Below are 23298 nucleotides of genomic sequence, written 5' to 3'. Positions count from 1 at the left end.
AAGGCTGGCTTATACCCCAAAGTCCCAGTCACTCTTTCCTTGCTCAAAAATATACACTGCTATGCAGCTTAGCATACAATTAAAGGATAAATTTATCAAAACAGACTAGAAGCAAAGTACAGTAGCAATGTGGGTCTCCTGCAACCCAACCCCACGCGCACTGGGGGAGAGAAAACAGAGTCATCCTTGTACAAGTGTGGTTTTAAACAGTGGTTTGCAGATTCAGCAAGGAGTTTGCAATCCAAGAGGTAAGTGAGCAAATGCATGCTGTCAAAATCCGTCTGCAGGCTTGAGCAACTACAACTTCCCTTCAAGTCTGTCAAGTGCAAAGGACTCAAGGAGGCAACTGATACCACTCAATCATGTAATCCACATCACACAAGCTATTTGAATAGTATCAAATGGAATACATTTGTAAGGGTTAATTGCAAGCTCACATTCTGTGCAAGTCATGTTGCTGTTAAGCAAAGGCTGTCAGGACTCTGGGAAAGCAAAGCAGAATTACTCATCCAGAAAGCAGAAAATTGACAACACTCACATGGCCATTGCCACACATACATAGCTGCTTGGTTCTTCCTGGCGGAGGAAAGAAAGATGGGGCTTTGCAGGGGAAGGACCTAAAACTTTCCCTCCCCACCAGTCTGGTACTGAAATCAGCAGGACATCACGTGGACTAGAAACATTTACACACTGCTTGCTTTTTAGTAAATAATGGGGAAAGAGTACATGAAATACACTGAAAACAGCTGCTAAAAACATTATTCAAACTGCTGCAGACTTGTTTCTCAACAGCAGCTTAAAGGATTGATACTAGGAGGAAGCAAAGGGGATTCAGAGCAAACTTTCAACCTGAAGAAATATGCGGCTGATCAATTTAGAAAGTCAGGTATTTGATACAGTGAAATTCAACCTGGCTTTTACAAGTATCCCAACATTAAAACAAGCAGGATCTGCAGACTTGTATATAGCCAACCCCAGAAATATGTTTGCTGCAGCATTATTCTCCTCAGGCAGCCCCAGCAACACGTCCTAGCGATGAAACCCATTTCTGTGAATACACAGCAGTTTCAGCATCTGATTCTTTCCACTCTCCAGTATCCCTACTGGGAGCTCAAAAGCATACCTTAAAGCTGGTCACACTAAAAACAAATGACAGAGCATCTGCATGTGTATGAAAGGCATAGCCTGGTGGTGCACTGACTTAAACATCATTCAGTGACACTGCATCAGGAAAAAAAAGTCCTTTTCCCAAGAACTTAGTTCCAACAAATTAAACCTTCCTCCAGGCGGTAAGCACCTAACTTTTCCAGTTTACGACAGCCACGATAAAATAGGTATGTGGAAATACTACTGGCACAAATATCAACCCACAAGCTGTTACTTAAACTGTAAGCTGTTATGTGAGCTTAAGTAAAATATTTTATGTCTCCTCTCAAAATTCAGATATCACAAACTGGCATGTGAAGCAAAAAAACATTTATGAAGTGCAACAGAACAAAATAATTTGTATGAAACTGAATTAGAACAGTCAAGGAGAAACTGACATCTGAATTTCTCAAAAGTAAATAAATTATACCTATGCCTCTAACATCTCCTCCTTCCCCCCAAAAATCATAATCCAACTTTTTTTTTTTTGCTCCCCCCAAACTTTGCCTGAATCAGTGTGATGAGCTTTTCCTAGGAGAAAGAATACAATTTAAAGAGCAAGGACAGATTTTGCTTTGTTTCAGTAATTACCCCTCAGATGACAGAATTGGAATTCACTCAAAAATTCCTGTGGCCAGAATTTCATCATTCCCCAACGCATTAATACAAATGCTTTTCGCCTCCTTCCACATTTTCACAGGACACAAAGATTAGAGGCACATGACTCCTATCACCATTCTGACCCAATTTCCTGTCAGGTTGTTCATTACTTGTTCGTTATCTGTTAAACTCTGCCTTTTGGGAAGGGATGGAATGAGTAGCTAACTCATTACTAGTGAAATATCTGATGTTTATTAACGATGTGAGGATATCTTGCAAGAAGACATCAAGTTCAAATTTTCACATAGCAGTAGATCATACACTTACGCTGAACACCATGACTGAAAAAGTGTACAGCTGACTGGTAAAAGCAAACTTATGGCCTCTGGGCTTTTAAGAGTTCATTTCTCCGAGTGCTTCACGTAACTGGTCACAGGAGAAGGAAAAACATCAAGGAGCTGCAGCAGTGTAAACATGAAATGCCAAAGAAGTTATTAAAATAGTATTTTATTTTATGAATAAAAACTAAACAGAATTAGGACATGGTTCTATTTTTTCTTTTTCCCCGCTTCATTTGAACTATTCTGATCATCTCTTTTTGAACCAAGGCCATATCTACCATTCCTGTGCTGATCCTGCCACTCACTCTCCAGCTGTCTCAGCATTTCTTGTGTTAGAAGTCCTTCACGCAGCAATCTGTTGGCAAGGGATCCACGTCCATGGCTTTTCAGATCCTCCTGCCTTGTAGCAGACCGATAGGCTTTCAAGTTCTTTGCTCTTCTTTCTCCCGGAACCTCTACTGCAATAGAGAATGCCTCTGCGGATTTTGCACCATGACGGTCTGAAACCGCCCTGGTATCCCTCTTAGTCCTTGAAAGAGGAAAGTCTTCTGACAAAACTTCTGGTGTGCCAGGAGCAGCTGCAGATTGTGAAGCTCGGATCAGCTTCGTGATGTTGCAGACACCAACTTGTATAATGTCGTCTAGCTTCTTCTGAATATCCCTTACAAGGACAGCATCAGGGAACATATCCATGAAGCGGTAACTGAAGAGAGGCAAAACAACACACAATTAAACATTTTCACTAAAGGACTGCTGACTGGGACAGAAATGAGATACATACCATGTAAAGTAAAAAAAAAAAAAACTATTACGTGTTGCATGGGAAGGCCATTGCATTTTACATGGCATTTCAGCTGCTCCAGTCCAGGATCACCTTGTTTCTAACTTTCTCTCTCTGCCAGTCACAAAAAGTTCTCTGCAGAACCCATGCTTGCTCCCACAACATAGCTACATTTGCATTTGCGAAGATCCTCTAAAGGGCCAAAGGAGCCCATACTGCACCACGTACACACGGGCTTGAAGACACTGCTCTTCTAGGACTGTAAGTCATAAATATTAGGAAAAAATAAAAATAATTTTCAAGCACAAAGACAATACCTTAACCACAGATAGAGGTCAAAAACATCATGAACAGCTTCAAGGTGTACAAGTTCTTTGATGTTCTTTGGTGCGGCTAACGGCCATTTGGTGTGTCGACAGAGCCAGTTAAACGTCAGAGGCTCATTTCTACTAAACTGTCTTGCAAACTGAAAAACAAGCAGATTCAGTGAAGTCCTCAGTTAGTCAGGAAAGAAGAAATCCCAACAAAGTTAAATTCCCTTGAGTCTGTATACATAGAATACTCCAGAAAGTACCTGTTTTGTTTTACACAGCCCAAATGCCACACATTCTTTTACTTAATTACTCAACGCAGGAGTCAACTCTCCTTTCCAGGGCCTCATTAACACAATTTGTCCATGGGCCATGCACAGAGTTAAGCAACAAAAGTATAGAGCTATCCAGAAAAGCATAACACTGAAGGCATATGATTTCATCTAGCAAAGCGGATGGACTTTGTCTTTTTTTCTTCTCCTGCTCCTATCCTGTTAATTATCTTGTTTCAGAACCTCCAGGGTTGAGAAAATGTTAAATGTGTTCCCTGACTTAGGAAACACACTATTCACAACCCAAACAGATTAATCTGCACTAGAAATCAGCCCTTCTAAAACCTAGACATCTCAGCTCTTTTACTAACAGATGAACAAGCCAAATAATATTTAAATTTAAAATTTTCAGGAGCATCAATGACTTGGAATAACTGCTTCCTAACTGGCTGATACCAGAAGTTGTTTTTTTGCCAAGGAACGGGACTTAAAGTCACACAAGCATTCACAACAGCCTACCTCCCTCCAACATCACATTATGCCCCTCTGTACCTTCATTACTTGGGATCTGAGTGCTCAGCATTTTCTTAATGAGGCACATTGGTTTTTTTCAACCCTTTAAATCAATCACTCAATTTTTAAAGAACATTATTAGCCATTTTTGAAAAGCACAGGTCTAATATCTGTGACATGAGGGCACCACATCAGTTTCATTTTTACACTATTAAAAATGTTTAATGCAGTCTCTAAAAAGGGACAAAGGCGATACTGTCTAACAAAGTAACAGTCCCAAACAAAATTATTAATCCTGAAAAACTGAAATCAGCTGACTACAAATTCCTCAAAATAATCACTCTGAGGGCACAGTGGAAAACAGTTCATCCAGGCCTGAAAAGTGAAATGACGTAATTCTGAGAGGAACTTACAGCCCTGTATTTTCTTGGGTTTTACTTCTCTGTAATTGTATTATAACATCAGCAATCACACTTAATCTTACATTCTTTGCTTTTGTTGACAAGCTAACACCTTGAAGCAGCGGTATCTTGGTTTTTAAGGACTACTTTTAGACACACTGTAGTGCAAAGCTTAACAGTGCAGAAGTGACTATGTAACACAATTCTGATCTCTCCCAGTTCAAAGATCACCTGCAAGGCAAGCAGTAGGATTCTGAGGCAAACGGCAGAAAAGCTATCCAAACTTTAATATACATCACAAAATGAGAATCAGTTCTCAGAAGTTAAAAGCTTTGGCCAATAAAAATGGTGAAGAATGCAATTAAAAAAAAAAAAAATCTCTCTCTCCAGCTATATTACTACCTGTGAGCACTTTAAAATGCTCTCAAACCGTCTAATGACAAAAGCCACAATAAATATAGCAGCTAGATACATTCTCAATGCACCAAGACCCGCTTGCTCCAATATAAATACCACATTTTTTGGAGGAAAAAAATAACTGACCTTCAACAACGTGGTACACACAAAAGGCTCTTTTCTGTTCAAGGGTGCAGTGCAGAAGACATATCGTGATCGCAAATTTAGTGGAATGTGCTGAATCATATCTGCTATAAATTTAAAGTCATCAATATTGCAGACAAAGTAAAGCCCATCGACTTGCGAGAGACTCACAAAAATATCCTGTGAAAATATAACCAAATGAAGAGGATGTTATTACAGGAGAGGGTTGTTAAACTTTGTATTACCAAACCAAAAAATGATTTAGTGCTTCAAAAGCTAGTTCTACTGAAAGAACAGTTAAAAATATCAAATTCGACCACAGTAATAAAAAAGGGGGCAGGGGAGTTCCCTCTACTCTTTTAACAGGATTTTCATTAAATCCGCTAACATAGGATCAGAGGAGAAGACATAACGCACTATGCTTTATTTCAGCATTTTCAATTAGTCTCCTACATAACAAATACAGTGTTCTGGAAGTGTATATTTTAGTTACAAAGAACACCATCACAGGAACCAGTTAGTACTATGTTTAGAACTTGTTCCAGGTTTGTCACTTAGCGTGACCCAAAAAGCTAACTTTACAGCATAAAATTCAATAATTGAAGTATTTTTAGCCCAATGTCAGGAACAGATCTATTTTAGGAAGAAAGAAATCACAAGATAAATACGGTATTGCAATAGAGGAGTTGAAAGAATACCTGAAACACATCCAAGGCTTGGAGAAACAGGAGATGCCACTGCACAATTGCAGGGGTAATTTTTATGGGCCCCCAAAATTATTTCTCTAGTGTAAATCTTTGAAAGATTTTTTAAAAGATCTTTACAGAAACATTGAGCTTCTTAATTAAATATGTGACTGAATACTTAAGAGATCAATAACAACATGGGGTTTTTACCTTAATACTTGTATGCTAGCCCAGAAATACTCAATAGTAAAATTTTAAAGATGTGCTGTTACCCTACCAGCCTAACCCTTCCAGGAGGTCTCCAAGTATAATCTTCTACCTCGAGGTTAGAAATCATACACTTTGCTACATAACAGCACATCAGCAGAGAACAATAATATGCATTTAAATCCATGAAAGCTGCTAAGAATTTCTCATTGTACTAAAAACTGTGATACTATTTTTTAAATACAGCATTGGAAGCTTAATTTCTACTTTAAAAGGTTTAGGCACTTCCAAAAATTCTACTATCTAGCTAATGATGAGATCGAGTAGATCCCACAAAATCTGTTTTCTCAAAGTTAAGCAGACACTGTTTTACCATAAAGTCCACAGAACCAGGAAAAAAATCAGGTAGCTCTCAGATGTACAGAAATCTGACATGACCAGCCCAGTTTCCCAGGAATTTTCACATAAATTTATCAAAAATTCAATCTCTAGCATCTTCAGCCTCAGACCAAAAAGTCTACATTTAAAATACAGGAAAGGTGAAATGAAAAGGTTGTTGCACATTCTTCAACACGTGTAAACATATTTACACACTTCGAAAGCTTTCAAGTTTATTATAACACAGAAAAGTTAAGCATTCTAAACATATTTGTAGTCACTGCTGTGGTAGAGAGAAGAATCCAACCGATAAAAAGATACACACAAGGCTGTCTGTTAGGTTCCCAAAGCGCATGTTCGTACAAAAGCAGGGGCTATAAGCAATGCTTAATTTTTAAAGCAGAAGCTAATATTTTGATCCTTCTTACAATTAGATTGGATAGAGTGGCATCAGGGAGATGATAAGCAAACATTTCTATCTGCTCAGGAGTAGGATGTAGGCCAGCTGCCTAAAGGGAAAATAAAGAAAAAAAATTCCATTAATTCTCAATATTGTTCTTAAGTTAGTGCATCAGAAACAAAATCTAGAAAGACATAACGCAAGAAACCAAAGCACCCTACAGAGTCCAGTTTATTTAGCACACTTATCTGGAACTTAAGAACTTTTGTCTTTGAGCTTATAATACTTAAAAGAGCAGCTTCAATATAAATGAAATGTTGCAAGCCTCCAAATGGGACATATATTCAAAGTCACTCCGGCATGACACAATCCATTTTTATTACTAACTTGTAAACAGACACAAGGAAAAATCATTTGGGATCAGAACATAGTAAAACAGCTCCAGAGCACATCCGTACAAACTGGGTACTAAGCCTCTCACCTTCACAGGGCGCACAGGCTCACTCAAAATTTCCTTCAGCTGCACGAGGTCATCACGATGCATTGCAGTGACTTCTCCTTGTTTGAAGGATGAGCCATAACGCCCAGCTCTGCCTGCGATTTGTAGAGCCTGAGAGGTTGTAATGGAGTCTATTTCCTTTTCTCCCTTCTCATTGATAGTTGGCTTTACTATAGAGTTAAAAATTATTCTTCTTATGCACCTGAAATATTTGAAGAAAAACAAAGAGGAATCCTTTTTTGCAAATTATTTCCAATATACAACCTACTACAGAAGAATGAAAGCCTTTTTTTTTTTTTTTTTTTTTTTTTGAGCTTTTTTCCCCTCTGTAAATTAAGGGACCACAGATACTACTTATGGACACAGCATATTCAAAAGGGCAGCATAAGACTACTGGTTAGTTGCAGGAGAATCATCACCCCTACACACATCAATTGTGTTCTAATAGGGTCCCAATCCATTCATCATCATCTGCCTCAGTAGTTTATAGCAATGTGACTGCATTGCCTTCAGCAACAAAATACATCTGAAACTGGACTGAACTTGCTCTGCATTTCAGAAATACAAGAGACTCATACTCTAACAACCTAGCAGATCTGACTCCAGTGAATCGAAAGGATCTTAAGAGTGCCTACTATCACACAGAATTAGGCTGAGCCATTTAATTCCTAGAATCAGTTTTAAAATTAAAGCTTAGTTCTACCCAATCAAATTGATCACTACTTCAGAATTAAAATGTATGTATTGTGTTATCTAGACATAGCAGATATCTAGCCAAATTAGTCAAAGTGGGGAGAAAGAAGTGAAGAAATTAATGCAGGTATCACACCCCAAAAAAACCCCAAAAACCCATACCATAACCTGCTCCAAGTACTTACAAATTGAGTCCCATTCCAATTGCATCTGTAGCAACTAAAATTTTGCATGGATCATCAGGATCATTGAATTTCTTTGCCTGTTCAAGTTTTGTTCCTAAAACAGAATGACAAAACACTTCACATAGCAAACTCTTACAAAACAAAGACAATGTATCACTAAGCCCAATGCCTTTACAATAGGCTGGAAAAAAAAAATTGGTATTTGACTGGTATTTGGCTGTTGTTGGGGGAAGGGGGCAGGAGGGATTTAAATCATTCCCAGAGCTGTGGATAGACCTCATTTAATTACATCTATCTGAAGATCAACATTAAGTACATAATAAAGGTCTAATCCCAAGATTAAAACACCAGTCAACAAAAGTTGATTAACTATATGGAGATGCCAAACTAGGAAAACTTGTACTGCTTCATTTTAAAAGTTTTTCTAAGAAAGCAGCAAGAAGCAGAACGTTGCCTTAAAAAATAAAAGGAAGAGTGCTTTACCTGGTGGCAGACTGCCATATATGACAGCACATTCTAATCCTCTGGCTTCAATCTGTCGACTGACAGAATAAATGTCATTCTTACTGAAACAGACAATGCAGTCCCCAGGACGGAGATTATCTAAAGATTCTAAGGCATAATCCAGCACAGTAAGAGCAGTGAGTCTCTTGTAGTTTCGGACCTAGAATCAAAGGAATTGTCCAAGATAATATGTTTTAAAATGAAAAATTCCTGTGGAATATCAGCCAGCGTGGTTGTTATCACAATCGACTGTAACACTGAGGGACCTCTCACAGTCCTGAAGGGATAATTACTGGGGAGAAGGTGACATACACCTTATGCACTTGCATACTTGCAGCACTTCCCAAGCTGAGAACTATACGGCCTTTTCAAGAAACAGAAGAACTATATATTTTTACACATAAACTAGATTCAAGAAAAGAAGTATACAGGCTATGTAGCAATTGTATCAAGAAATGAGTCTGTTTTCACTCAGTCATCTGAATGCTGTAACTGGTCCTGTTTTAGAATTACACACCCCACCATGCACAGATATATAAAGCTACAGCTAATTCACCATGAAATCATGCAGGCTGGGCCTTCTTAGGACCAAATTTCATGTTTTTAAATACTCTTCACAAAGGAATCTTGCCAAGGAAAAAAAAAAATATTTATGACAGTAAAGTTGGGTTTCAGAGATCTTTCAATCACTTTCTTCTGGAGGTGTTAGCTCTTTTAACTCCTTCCCTCATCATATGGAGAATAACTATCAACAGATTCAGTAACCTCAGCAAACTTGAGGGCACTGTGCCCTCCAGGAAGAACAGAACTGTAAAGAAAGCCCCTAAACAGCTGTAGCATTCCCTGAGAGGAACTCAGTAAAGCACTTACCTTCTTTAAGCAAAACAATACCACTATTAAAAAAATAAACAAAACCCAACATCTCCTTTGGTTTACAGGAATTGAGAAACATTTTAACAGGAACTTCTGCAAGACTAACTTTGATCAGTGATACCTCCAAAAGACCCTAAATTTTTGCCTGTTTTCCAGCAAGGAGAACCTGATGTTCTGTCCATAACTTTACAGAATTAAAAAGCTTACTTCAACTTCCTCCCCTGTAGTGTACATGAGCTCTGTCACCAAGTCAATAGCAGCAGCTTCTCCACAAACGTGGATTTCTTCCGCACAGAGTCCTGAACAAGATCCAATGAAATAAAATGCAAAATGTTACATATTTATAGACAACAGTAGCTTTAGCTGACTTTTAAGTTACCCAAAAATTACATTTTGCTTGCTAAACACATCAGTGAGGACTTTATTTCACCTCCTTCAACATCCCAAATCAGTATCTAAAGCCTCTCCACACAATACACTACTTCCTTAGAGCTGCTCTTGAACTCCTATCAGCAAGTGATGCTTGGAAAGCCATTAGTATGATAATCAGAGCAGCTGATACCTTGTTGCACCCTCTCAGCCAAAAGAAGAGGTACCCTCAGCCACTGAACAAATGGAGCAAAGCTTTGAGTATGTTTTATTTACTACTAATGTTTTACTAACTCCCAAACCACAGCAGAACTGAAGAGCTTTGTTTTCTGCATGACCTTCTAAAATTACGAATCCGTCCTCTAATGCCGTCGGAATAGCAAAAGGGAAAAAAAATAGGAGATAGGGGAAGTGTGACAAATCATCCTGTTAAACTTAGCATCAAAAGCAGTGAAGGGAAGGGCAGGGAGGGGAAATCAGATTCCAAACTTCGGTTCAAAATCTGAGGAAAAATGAGTTTCAAAAATTCCTCTTGAAAAATTCAAAAGCAGCATTCTTCTAAGAATTTAACAAATCAATCCAGCTCTATAAATGAGCCATTTGAAATTAACACTATAAAATATTTAATGTTCACCATGTTGCCATACATTTAACAGTTTAACTGTTAATAACATACATTAACATTTAACTCTTCATAACAAATCTCTGAAAACTTGTGCTGTTTTAATTAAACAAAAAAAGCATACTTCTAGAAAATAATCCATGTAAAAGGACAGCACGGTGTAACAACACAAAGACTCCGTATTATCCACGGAAACAAAACTAAAAGAGGCATCTGTATAACTTAGAGAATAAAATTTTTTAAAAACATTCATTAAGTAAAACATGATGAGTAACTTGCTGCCATACAGACAAATCCTTTTAGGCAGAGTATCTCTCTAACTTGCTGTGAGAAGACATATGAAGAAGCAATACTTGCTTTTATTTTGCATCACGTCGTAAACACGAATATACTGACTGCTAAGCTTGAATTTAATGTGCCATTTATAGTCACATTAAACTGGTTCATTGTCAACACAAACAAGCTTACCTAGAAGGGCTCTGGTCCAAGCCCATCCTCTGGCAGGATCTCTGATCATCTGAATTTCATCAATCACAGCAACTTCATCTTAAAACAAAAAAGAAAAATATGATGCACCAAGGAAGAGCATCTAGAACAGCAATACAACACAGGAAGGAACTTGAAGGCTTTCTAAAAAAGGTTGCTCAAATGAAGTTAATCCTCTACCACCAAAAAGCTATTCTGAAATGATGCAGGTTTTATTAACTGCTCTAACATAGCTCAGAAATTGTTCAAATAAGAATGAAAAGAAATAGCTCAGCTACTTCATAGTCCAAGCAATAATACACATGAAGATACCATAGATATGACTGAAACAATTATGTATACATACAAGGTGTATTAGTGCTGCACATTTCAATGGTACAAGCAATATGAGGAGCTTGTCTGGCATCTTCATTGGCATACACACGCTCTTCTCCTGTCACCAAGTCACATGGCACATTCTAAAGGAATTCAGAAAACTCATGTTAAGTTTCTTTAATGTAATAGAATCCTGTTTCCAAAGGGGAAAAAAATCAGTTTCTTAAAGTAGCTTCTAAGACAGTATAATGGAAGCTATCCAGAAAAGGCTATCTCAGCCTTTTGAGACTTGTGCCCTGTATTTAATTCCTATCAGACTGAAGGGTATGAGGAAGAGGTAGTATCTGTAATTAGATGCCCCCCCCTACTCCTGCAGGAGATTACATCTTCCTCTGAGCATTTCAGAGCTGTCACACCTGCAACAAAAGAACTGTCAGAAGAGCTGTAGTACAAGGGGCTCATAAAGTAAGGCTCAGCAGTGAAGGAGCCTTGCAAGCTCCAGCCTCCTCCAGTTCATTTGGTGATTGCCCTGTTGGGTGTCTCACCTGCTGCCTTATACTCACACAGCAAGAGTTCATGAGGACTAGCTGTGAGAGACAGCAGGGGCCAGCACCCTCTGTCAGCTCTACACTTGCTGAATCTCAGGCAGATGGCTGCTCCTTCCATATCTACAGCCACCTGTAGAGCCATGCAGGAAGCCCTGTTTAAGCCTCAGGGGCTGCGTATGATCCATGATCTGCCAAGTGGAAAGTCCTCACACACGCTAAGCACATGGAAAAAAAGTGCAGTAACTCTTCTAACAAGGAACATCACTACATGGTATCCACATTCATTATGCGGTACACGTTACGGACATCTCCTAGGAAAAGCCAATCTTTCTTACGTGTTGCTTTGACAAACCAATACTAGGAATTACAAATTCTGTATCACAGACTTATCAAAAAAAGAGAAATCACAAGATCATTTGGTAAACACTACTGTACATACACATTATGCTGCATTAACATGTGATGTGTTATTGTAATGCTTCAGAACTGGTGTAGTTCTGTGAAGCGGGAAACACTGGTGAGGAGCCTTTGAAAAGATGCTGGAAGCAATAAAAAAAGTACTAATGAAAGCTTCCTCTAGGGACCTGATATAGGGCACTGCTCTTCAACTCAACACATCTGAAGCTGCAGAACTTTTTATTAGATGGTTGAGTGAAACATATTTAAACATCGAAGCACAAGGCTGAGGGGAGTTAAGCTAGGGTAATTTCTTGCATACAAGCTAAAATAAAGGTCATGGGCAAAAGAAGCCACAGTTTCCACACTGAAAAAGCTAATAATAGAACCTGGCTAAACCCAGGGAGGGAAAAATTACAGGAAAATGGAGGCAGGTTACAGGGATGATTGCACGGCACGTGCTTTGGGGAAAGTGAGTTCCATTTGGAGAAATGATGTTCCATTCTGCACGCCTAAAGCAGAAATGCACAACTGGTATTCACATGAGCTGACACTACCGCAAAGCAAAGGCACCCGTTCAAGCACATTGCTTCATGGACTACCTTAAGTAACTACAGTACTTTACAAACATGCATTCATGAGACTGTTCCAGTACTAAGGATGTAGGTAAGTAATACGACATACTGACAGCATCATTACTCTTTTGGAAGATCTCATGAGCCAGAAGTTTTAGTGGACCGCAGTATATTCCAGATTTTGCTGACAAAAATCTCTGGATAGCATGGTAAGTTTTTCCACTGTTTGTAGGACCGGCATGGAATATTATCTTTCTCTGAATAGCCCTGGCGTCTGGATACCTAAAACATACACAAAAAAGCAGATCTGTTGAACATTTATCTGGTGTTCTGGATACTGATTCAGGGGAAATTGCAAATTAGCTTGAACATTTACTTATTAATAGACCTTTTAATGTGTGTTGAAAGCAGAAAGATCAAGTTCTTAAATAGAGACAGTATAAAGAGGTTACTATGTCTTACACATTCATCTTCTAAATGATACAATGCTTTCAAAGATTTAGAGTGGAATTGAAACATTGTGTTCAAAACAATTCTCATTACTGTGGTCTCTCTCCTTGGGTATATTAACATTTTAATGTTCTGGCGTGCTACCTCCCAAACAGGTACAGCCAGAAGACAGCTTTCTGGAAAGGCAATACCAACTGAGTGACTTTCATAGCTGATATAATCTTATTTTCCTTTTAACTGATTGCAATATATCTTGTAACAAAGACAAGAGTTCCTGACACAAATTATTGTAAAAACAGAGAAATTGAACTGAAAATGTAGTGCAATTATACATCATAAAGCTTAAGTCCACAGACTATTGTGGTGGTTTTGGCTGGGATGGAGTTAATTTTCTTCAGAGTAGCTAGTATGGGGCTCTGTTTTGGATTTGTGCTGGAAACAGTGTTGACTGATAACACAGGGATGTTTTAGTTATTGCTGAGCAGTGCTTACACAGAGTCAAGGCCTTTGCTGCTTCTCACACCACCCCACCAGCGAGTAGGCAGGGGTGCACAAGAAGTTGGGAGGGGACACAGCTGGGACAGCTGACCCCAGCTGACCAAAGGGATATTCCATACCATACGACATCATGCTCAGCATATAAAGCTAGGGGAAGAAGAAGGAAGGAGGGGATGTTCGGAGTGATGGCGTTTTGTCTTCCCAAGTAACCGTTATGTGTGGTGGAGCCCTGCTTTCCTGGAGATGGCTGAACACCTGCCTGCCGATGGCAAGTGGTGAATGAATTCCTTATTTTGCTTTGCTTGTGTGCATGGCTTTTGCTTTATCTATTAAACTGTCTTTATCTCAACCCACGAGTTTTCTCACTTTTACTCTTCCGATTCTCTCCCCCATCCCACTGGCGGGGGAGTGAGCAAGCAGCTGTGTGGCGCTTAGTTGCCGACTGGGGTTAAACCACAACAACTACGAAATTCTATCACACTAAGAAAACACTGCAACCACTTAAACACACTGACCAGTTGGGCGGCAGTCTTAAATCACTAATCTTGCGCAGATCATCCATACAGTCCAGCATCGGAAAGATCTGCTTTGCATGCCTCAGGAAAAATGGAAAGAGATCATCCACGTGACCTAGAAGACAAACCCTTTTAAGAAAGTTTGCATGCTTGTCTGAAGGTGTGTATCTTCATAATAAACTTTTTAAAAAATTTCTACTACTTCCACCACACACTTAGGTAATTCCTTCAACTTCTGGCTCTCTACAAAGTTCAATAATTATCTCAATGGCAGAAAGGTAAACTAACACGAGTACATGGACTCATTAAGCAACGTAATACAAATACAATAATATGAAAAAAAAAATCTCATTTCAGTATATTCACTCTGGTTAGCCTACATGTCTAGAGAACTAAATAAAATGCGAAGCTATGGAAAAGCTGGATGAGAAATACCTTTTCTGTCCTAAGAAGATTTTCTTCCTAAATTCATGTGCTGCCTTGGAATAAAACGAAATAAAAGCTTCTAAAATGCTTTTATGAATAAACAGAGAAAAACAGAATAGTTTGCAGCTTCCCTAAGCCACCAAGACTTGGGATGCGGGTTCAAAATTGTGAGTCTCCAATCCCTAGGTGAGAAAACAAAAATAGAAAAATCAACTCAGAAGAGACATCCAGGTTCACTCTTCTGAATGTTTGTAGAGTAGACATGTGGCCTTAAAGGTCTCACTTCAGGTCATACTCCAATTGTCCAGCTCTCACAGAATTTCAAAGAACTATCTGGATCTAAAAAACTGTTATCATCAAACACACACACACACACACAAAAGCAGTGTTTTGTTTTAAATTGAGAATTAGTATTCAATGAATTGAAATTCTTGTGAAAAATTTAAAGAACATAAAAACTAGCATTTTTAATTATCATCTTTGGACAAGCAAAACTCAACCAAAAAACTTCAAAACTACCACAATAAACAACCCTTTACACTCCTATATAAGTGAGTTTTAAGGCATACATAAACAATGCTCATATATAAGTAAATAAGGAGTGGAAGTGAGGAAATCATGTGGAAGATTTTATGCACAACTAATATAAAAAGACACTTTAAATTTCCTAAGACAGTAAACATTTAAAATCTACACATTTACATTTTAAGACAAAACTAATGGCCACTGTAACCTTTAAATTACCATCATTAAAAACACACATACTATGCCAAAGTTCTGCAGCTCCAACTGTGGAGAAGGCTGTTTCTGCTGTTACCAGCTAGCATCACCTCTTAGTTAAGTGCCGTCGATTACAACACACAATGCACTAAGCAAGCAAACAACACTCACTTCTATCAGCGCCACAAGGAAACAGCAGAGTCACAGAGCTGTATTCCCAAGTACTTAAAGCCACCTGGGCAGGAGAAAGCTCTCAAAGTGCCCCCTAGTGACTACTGAATTTTTAAGAGAGGAATAAATCGAACAGTACTGTTTTCATTTCAGCAATGAACAGATGCTATAAAACAACAGGCTGCTTCTTGCTAAGACCTCCACCTCTTTTGTTTCCACTTCAGAAGATTTAAGGACAGTACAATCCATAGGGTGGGCACAAATGTTTCTGACGGGGAAGCAGTGATTTTTAACCTCTTTTACAGCATAGTAGGGGGGTCCACAGGTACGTAGGTAAGCATACAGGTCAAAAACAAGAAAAAAATGCATATTTTATTTTACAAGCACTCCAGATACTTGCCTGCACCACAGCATATATCATTGAGAATAATATGCAAATCAGCACTCACAGAACTGGATTCCATGATATACTTCCTAAAGCTTATAAACGCTTGGTGAAACAGGCGAGCTGGGGGGAAAAAGAAAAAAAAAAAAAAGGAGCAAAGTGAATGTGACTGGGATCACAAAACCATATTTGTAAACACCCAATAACACACTGAAGTAGTCCATTAAAAATCTATACCTTAATATGAGATATTACAAGTAAATATAAAGGTTATTTGAACCGAGTGACAGAGACAACATAAACAAGCAGTGTTGTGAGACCCATAAAAGAGCAGATCTACCTAATACTACATCTGAATAAAAACAGATTTCACATTTTAAAAAAAAAAATCTTAGAACATTTTCTTACCATCTAATCCATTTTCTGCTCCTAGTTTTTGGATTTCTTTTCTTTTGTAGAACTTATTTAAGTTTTTTAGAACTTCACCTGTAGAGAGAGTAACATTTTTTTTTAGTTTGGTCAAAATTAAATCACATTCTCCTGGCCCGAAGATCATGGCTTATAGTCTCCCTACTATGGAGAGAGGGAATCTTTGCCATGCTGAACAGACTCAAATGATTTCTCCCTAAATTAAACACAATCAATGATTGAGCCTACTGGGGAAAAGGACAATCTTAAACTGCAACAGAGTAAGAATTGCCATGAAGATGAGGTCTGTATTTGAAACACACTCTCCCTGGTACTTGATAGGAAAGCATAAAGGTGGGAACCTGCAGCCAACATGTTATGGAACAAACTAATTAAGGTTTTGGGGTGGGTTTTGTTTGCTTTTTATTGGCACCTATCAGGAAACAGCAGGTTTTACTGTGAAAAGCAAATCTGCTTAAACTACTTGGTGACAGCTTTTACTAAACATCCTGAGAGACCTTCTTCCCTCCACACTGCTTCCAAGACACACTCTCCAGAAAGATCAGGCAAACCAGATGCAGTATTCTTCCTATGTCTCAGGTTAAACAAAGGAGGGGAGAATAAAACTTAACAGAGTTTCTTCATATATATCACAAATACATTCAGATTTGTTTGTATAAAATCTCTTATTATAAAGTTATTAATAAACCCTTTCCAGCCCCTAAAAGGCAAGTTCAGAGTTGCAACAAAACTGTATTTACTAATGTACACTCTGAATTTAGTTCATTAAATGTTAGTTAAATCACAATGGCAAAAACGTGTCCCCTCTCCATCTATCACAGATCAGAAATTCACAAAAATCTAGCAAATATCATGAGCACCTATTCATAAACTTACGTTATTCTTAAAATTCAAGTCTACAAACCCTATATTATAAAATGCTAGGACTGATACATAATGCAGCACACCCCTCGTTTGCCAGCACAAGTCACTGAATACAACACTGCCAAGCTCTGCTCTCTGCAACTAACTCCATAACTCTTTGAAGTCTCTGCCATGACATGGAGAACTTCCCATGAGATCAACCTTAAATTATTGAAAGATTGCCTCTCTGTCTAAAAAACTATACTCTGAAACAGAGATAGCCCACTTTGCATGATGAAAATCATCAGGTGACAAGGACATGGCAAAGTTCAACTGCAGGCAAAGCCAGAAGCACAAGAGCAATGGCTACATCCAATACCCCGTGCATGGTTACAGTAGTCTATTAACAGATTAACTCACAGTCTGAAATGTTCACAAAGGTAACTAAGCAAGATTGTCAGCAGGCTTACAGTTACTACACAGGCATCCATACTCTCATCAGAAAATGTTTAAGGGCCCAGAAATCAAAGACAGATAGGAAAACACTGCACTAAAAGAAAGCACAGGGCTAAATTCTCTTCAGAGCTTCCATAAGAAGTTATAACAGTTAACATATCATCAGCCGTGCAGCTAAATTCACAACCTACTGGCCTTACTACAAGATGAAAAGGTCAATGCCAGAATATTTGTTACTATCCAAGGCAACGTGACATTGGGACCATCGCGGCCCTCAACGTCCAAGGTCACGATACTTCCTAAGCACAAATACTTGTCTTAACAATAAGGTATATCAAAACAAAGCTGGCATTGCAGTCCAACGAGATATGTCCACACTAGTTTAATCTAACTGCACATAGTACTAACTATTTCTACAGCAACAGCTAGCAATCAGGGTACATACTCAGGAGATCTGTGTCCTGCCTCTACCACTACCCTTTTTACCATTCACTTCTGTTTTAAGATTTCCCTTTCTTTACCATTTCCTCATTCTGGAACAGTATTTTAGCTCTTACTTCTCAATTACTTTGACTTCTCAGCAGCATTTTTTTAAGGTTCTGTGTAAAAAGACAGCGTGACTCTGCGGTTAAGTTCAGAAATTATGCAGTTAGCCTCCAATGTATCAGATTCATTTAGATGTTTCAGCCCTATTTGCAGGAAGACTTTTCAGTCATTTTCCTGCATCTGAGATAACAACAGTCCATTTCAGTAAGCCTGCATGCTACCACCGGGGTAGTTGAACTGCTTTATTTTAAAATTCCTCCAGAACTATTAGACTTCTATTGTCCAGTCCAAGTGACCTTATGCATCTAACTAATCCACTTGTTCAGGCACCTCCTGTTTCTGACGCATGAATTGCTGACCATACCTCATCTTTCCTAGCTTACATTTCTCACCAGTAAGCACAGTCCCATGGTCTGGCAACTGAAGCCATAGAATTGACATTCAATATGACAACTGAGCATTAGGGCTCCAAATCAACAACCGTATCAAGGATTCTGTGAAGCCACATAGCACAAAGTGCTGATCTTTCATACAGTAGGTTTTTGTTTACATTTATTTAAAAATGGATAATGGATCACCTCCATACCAGAAGGCCCACAGTCAAACCAAACTTAATTTGTGCTGCCCACTGACTTGGCAACATTCAGGCCTGGTACTGAAGATCATGAAGCCAGGTACCAATCTTTCCCTCTCTGTACTGATAGCAGATCACCTACCTTTACAACATCCCTATCTTCTCTCATTACTCTTTACACTCCTTTCTTTTGATACTACATGCATGAGCAGACCTCTTGTTCCCTTTCACCCTCCTATCTAAGTTTAACATCACAATTTCTTTTTTTTCTTCCTTTTTTTTTTTTTACATAACTGCTCCTTAGATATTTCACTATAATGTGCTCATGTGTTACCTAGTCACTCAACAATTAGCTTGTTCGATAAGGCAATCATACAAGGGGTTTAGCAAACACCTACTTAGATCTTAAATCATTCCTTCATACGGCAACTTCATATTGTTCTATTGTTTCCTGTAACACTGTGCATTTGGGCCTTTCACAACAAACACATCATCATCACACAAATATATCAGAAACATTACTAATGTAAAAGCAATGAAAGGCTACAGAAAGACATATTCTGCCATAATCTCTATAAGAAAAGCTCAAAAGCAAAGCTCCTTCTAACTGTAATCTAGATACACCAAAATTGAAAGCATACATCACCACTCATAAGGATCCACTTCCTGTGAAGTCATAGAAAACAGATGCATCCGTGAATGAATTCCACTACAGGCCGTTAAGCAGCAGGTTTGTTATAAAGGTTTTGCAAAACTGGCTTTGCAAAAGTAAGCTTCTAAAAAGGCTTCTGTTATACTGACAGTGTTCGACTAGCATGAAAACTACGATCACTGCCTTGCTTCAGCAAGTAACAAGCTAACAAGATGATTCACATTGGAATTATGTGCGGTGTAAGTAACAAAGTTTCTTCACAAGCTGTAATCAGGAAGCCTGTAAATATAATTTTTTCTTTATTGAATCTAGTTCACTATTTGACAGCAGAATCTGACAGAGCATCTTCGTTCAAAATACCAAAAAACCAAATGCATAATACTGTGTGTGGTCAGAATCTGGGGAGGGGAAGCAGAGGAAGACTATTTCATAAAAAAGAATGGATGATATTTGCTAAGGAAGGTCTCATTCAGTTTCCTCTTTAACATTATTGATGGGTTTCAAAATACAAAATTACTGACAGCAACAGAGAGAGCACTACAGGCCAACAAGCCAGACAAGTACCATAACGGTCACCTGGCTGGTATTCCTTGCAAGTCTCACATGAAAGAAATTCAGGCTGTTTGAAGTAGTTAATTTTCACCTGTGGGAACATAAATAATTTTAGCCAATCTGTTCTCTCTCAACAAGTTAGCAGAGACCAAACAGAATCTATACTTATTTACCCAGAGCATTTCAGCTGTGCCTTTGAAGAAATCCAACATAACCGCTTATCTAATAAATGAGACAACTAATGTACAAGTAAGATGCCACCATTCATCTTTATTGGCACCTGAGGAATGCACTACTAATATAAGCCAACACTCAAAGACAAGTCTGAAAACAACACAGATTTTTTTTTTTTTTCTTCATTACAGCTGTTCAGGATTTTTCCTCCTAGCTAGGTTTTTTAGCTGTCAGGGCCAGGTATTCTTTTCTCAAGGGCTCTGAACAAATTAAGATCATTTTCCCATGCTTCCTATACCTGGAGTTAATACAAATAATATGCCATCAGAACACTTGATTAGGAGAACACAGGAAGAAAAAAAGTTTCCATTTACATCCTCAATGCTTTGAGATCACCAACCATTGAAAGGATCAGGAACTTGTTTCTTATTTATCAAATCTTTAAAGATAGTGTGCTGCCACAGGTAGATAAAATAAGACCTTTCCTAAGCAGAAGACTGAACACGGATGAAGAATGAACACGATGTATGGTTTATAATTAAAGGAATCACTGAAAAAGCAGTTACAACTCACTCAATGGTTCTTCAGATATAATTACATGTAAAGACATCAAAGAACAGAAGTCTAGAGCAAGGTCAACAACAGAATTTATTTCTTCTCTGTTTCCACTTAAATGTCAAAAAATTAATGTGTCAAGTAAAATGACATGATATATACCTAGCAGATAGATAAAAGAGAAACATAAAATATTGAGAAAGAAGTTATTTTACTTCAAGACTGAAGTTCAAACTCCTCTTCTGCTTCTGACATACTCAGCAGCTCTCATAACACAGAGGGCACTGAAGCAGATAGTTCTTGACACAGCTTTCCCAGCTGGTACACAGAAACCCACACTTAACATTTACTTGCTCATACTTTAAGATGTGCAAACCCAAGAATACACAGACCTGCACTGTTCTAACTGAACGTTAAACTTAAGTTTCTAGCACTGATGGCCAATAACTAGAAATACTGAATGCTTTGCCCAATTTTGATCTAGGCACATTCACACACAGACGATGCTCTTGTCTATAACACCAATATTTGAGAAAACTATGACTTCTAAGTTCAGATACAGTTATGGTTTTGGAATGCCACAAGATTTCAGTTTAGCTGTGGGACCTGCCCCCACGCCAAGCACCTTTATCCTGACTGCACCAAAACAGGGAGTGGAGGAACTAGGCCAACACATTTTTCCTCCACACAGGGCACACCTAATGGGCCTCGGTAAAAACCTCACTATCAGTCGTATTACCTCACTTGACAGCTTTTATCCCACTTTCACCTTCGCGGGCACGAGCAGCTGCACCGGTCAGACAAGCCGCAAGGAAAGACCCCCTGCTCTCAAGAGAGAAAACCCCAGGAAACAACCCGAACGGAGCGGCGGGCCCCGCGAGGGAGGCCACACGGCGCCCACCCACAGGGCTCAGGAGGCCGCCCGGCGGGGCCCGCCAATTCCTCTCAGCCCTCACGAGGACCCAGCCCCGCAGGCGGGGGCAGGGGGGCAGCGCGCCTCCGGTCCTGGCGGGAAGAGGGCGGGCAAGGCCCGCGCCGCCCCTTCCCGCCGCCGCCGCCTCACGGTCCCTGCCCAACGACCGCCGTCACCTCACGGCCGCCCGCACTCACCCTTGTCGAGAGGCCGCGTGAGCTCGGCACCCACATCTTCCTCGGCCGCGTCGCCGACAGGCTTCAGCGGCACGGGCACGAAGAGAGAGGTGTCGGGGGCCCGGGAGCTGCCGTCCCCGCCGACTGAGGAGGAGGAAGAAGAGGAGGATGCGGCGGCGGCGGGGCGCAGCCGGGCGGCGGCGGCCCCCTCATGGCGGAGGACAAGCCCCGCGCGCGCCGGGAGCCGCAGGAGCGGCCACGCGCACCGCCTCATCGGCAGCGAAGGGCAGCGGCGGCGGCGCGTGGCTCGCGCGTCATCGCGCAGCGACCGACGGAACCCCGCTGCGCATGCGCAGCACCGCCCTCATACCGACGGCCTGCAGGACCGGCACGGGCCGCGGTGCTACAAGGCGGAAACGGCGTCAGAGGCCCCGCCACGGCCGGGCACCTCCGTCCCTCGGCTGCCGGCGGCGCTCGCTAACGGGGGTCCTAGAAGCAACACGCGCTGCGGCGGTAAAGGGCAGAGCCAATCAACAAAGACGACCCAGATGTTAGTGAGAATACAGCTGTTTTAATAATTCAAATAGCAGCTCAGTATGTTTCCCGTTTATTATACATGGTTGCACAATCTGAGGCTGGTTAAATACAATCAAGTTTTCAAAATCTCTTGGAATCATCTCCAGATTACAACATGCAAGTGACCATGAAAATATTTGGCTTTTTACTTTATTCTTTAAATTTCTGAACAGGCACTTACATGAGGGAGTTAAATTTGCTCTCGTTCAAAGATATCCACGTTAGAAGTACCCTAGCGTAAAGTACACAGAGTCTTTGTCTGCTTTATCAAAGTGCCACAGTAATAAAACAGTTCTTACAGAAATGTAATTCGATTATCTACTTACTCATAAAGTAAGGTTACCAATGACACTTGCACCAGAGTTGAGAAGTCTTGGTTTAAAGGCCAAGTGAACTACAAGCGCAAGTAGCCTTCCACACAGCAGGCTTCGTTTTATGCCCAAGCCACACGTCTGATAACAGACTACATGCTCAGTTGTGAATAGGTGAAGGCTAACTCCTTTAAGCTATTTCTTCAAACACTAAATGCATACGAGATGATTAAGACAAATGATCTGCTGTGCCAGACAAGCTTCGAACAGTTTTAAGGCTTGCCTGGCTTCAAAATACCTTTCCAGAAGACCACAAAAAGCTTGTTTGCCCTCACAACAGGCCCAGATGGACTCGGAGGAGGACATGTCCTTTGAGGACGTTTTGCCTCTCCCGTCAGGACAGTGAGGAGACAGACTGTGAAGACACTGGAAGCATGAAGCCAGGAGGAACCACGTAGTTTCATGTATTTGCAAAATAATCAAATGTTACCAGCATTTTTTTCATCATGAAGAGATAATTATGTTGAAATACTTTACCTGCTCACCACCTGAAGGTGAAATCATGACCACATCTCTACAGTCACTAGTTACTGGGCAACGAACCCCCAAAAGTCAGGAGTGACTCACATGAAAGGCTTAGGGAAGTATGGTAGAGAGAGAATTGGGGGAGGGAGGGCAAAGATGCTTCCTAACATTCTTGCCACCGACAGATTCAAAGCTTCTTAAAAACCTTGG

At 39.9% G+C, this 23298-nt stretch overlaps 1 protein-coding gene across 3 annotated transcripts; it reads right to left on the bottom strand.

Moving 5' to 3' along the window:
* Positions 1 to 2233: 2233 nt before the first annotated feature.
* Positions 2234 to 21900, bottom strand: SUPV3L1 (Suv3 like RNA helicase). 3 transcript variants are annotated; one of them, XM_050899398.1, is made up of 15 exons: positions 21698 to 21900; positions 16215 to 16292; positions 15822 to 15929; positions 14105 to 14219; positions 12755 to 12923; positions 11154 to 11265; positions 10790 to 10867; positions 9538 to 9629; positions 8437 to 8617; positions 7954 to 8047; positions 7058 to 7277; positions 6605 to 6685; positions 4909 to 5085; positions 3186 to 3334; positions 2234 to 2790 (listed from the first exon to the last, which is right to left on the bottom strand). In XM_050899398.1, the coding sequence occupies exons 3-15, from the start codon at positions 15883 to 15885 to the stop codon at positions 2295 to 2297; spliced, it is 2028 nt and encodes a 675-aa protein (XP_050755355.1). In that variant the 5' UTR covers positions 15886 to 15929; positions 16215 to 16292; positions 21698 to 21900; the 3' UTR covers positions 2234 to 2294. The 3 variants fall into 3 exon arrangements, with proteins under 3 accessions (XP_050755355.1, XP_050755356.1, XP_050755357.1); XM_050899399.1 differs by lacking the exons at positions 15822 to 15929; positions 16215 to 16292; positions 21698 to 21900 and adding an exon at positions 14540 to 14632; XM_050899400.1 differs by lacking the exons at positions 14105 to 14219; positions 15822 to 15929; positions 16215 to 16292; positions 21698 to 21900 and having other exon boundaries at positions 12766 to 12855.
* Between the last annotated feature and the right edge of the window lie 1398 nt (positions 21901 to 23298).

Source organism: Gymnogyps californianus, chromosome 6 (genome assembly GCF_018139145.2).
Source record: "Gymnogyps californianus isolate 813 chromosome 6, ASM1813914v2, whole genome shotgun sequence".
NCBI lineage: Eukaryota > Metazoa > Chordata > Aves > Accipitriformes > Cathartidae > Gymnogyps > Gymnogyps californianus.
Note: the sequence above shows the minus strand (reverse complement) of the source record. Positions and strands in the feature narration are given on the sequence as shown.

Coding starts and splice junctions, on each gene's coding strand:
- SUPV3L1 (XM_050899398.1), bottom strand. CDS start 15,885: ATGGAATCCAGTTCTGTGAGTGCTGATTTGCATATTATTCTCAATGAT. Junction 12,924..14,104: donor TTAAGACTGCCGCCCAACTG/GTCAGTGTGTTT, acceptor TGTATGTTTTAG/GTATCCAGACGCCAGGGCTA. Junction 3,335..4,908: donor TGTGTACCACGTTGTTGAAG/GTCAGTTATTTT, acceptor CTTGTTTTTCAG/TTTGCAAGACAGTTTAGTAG.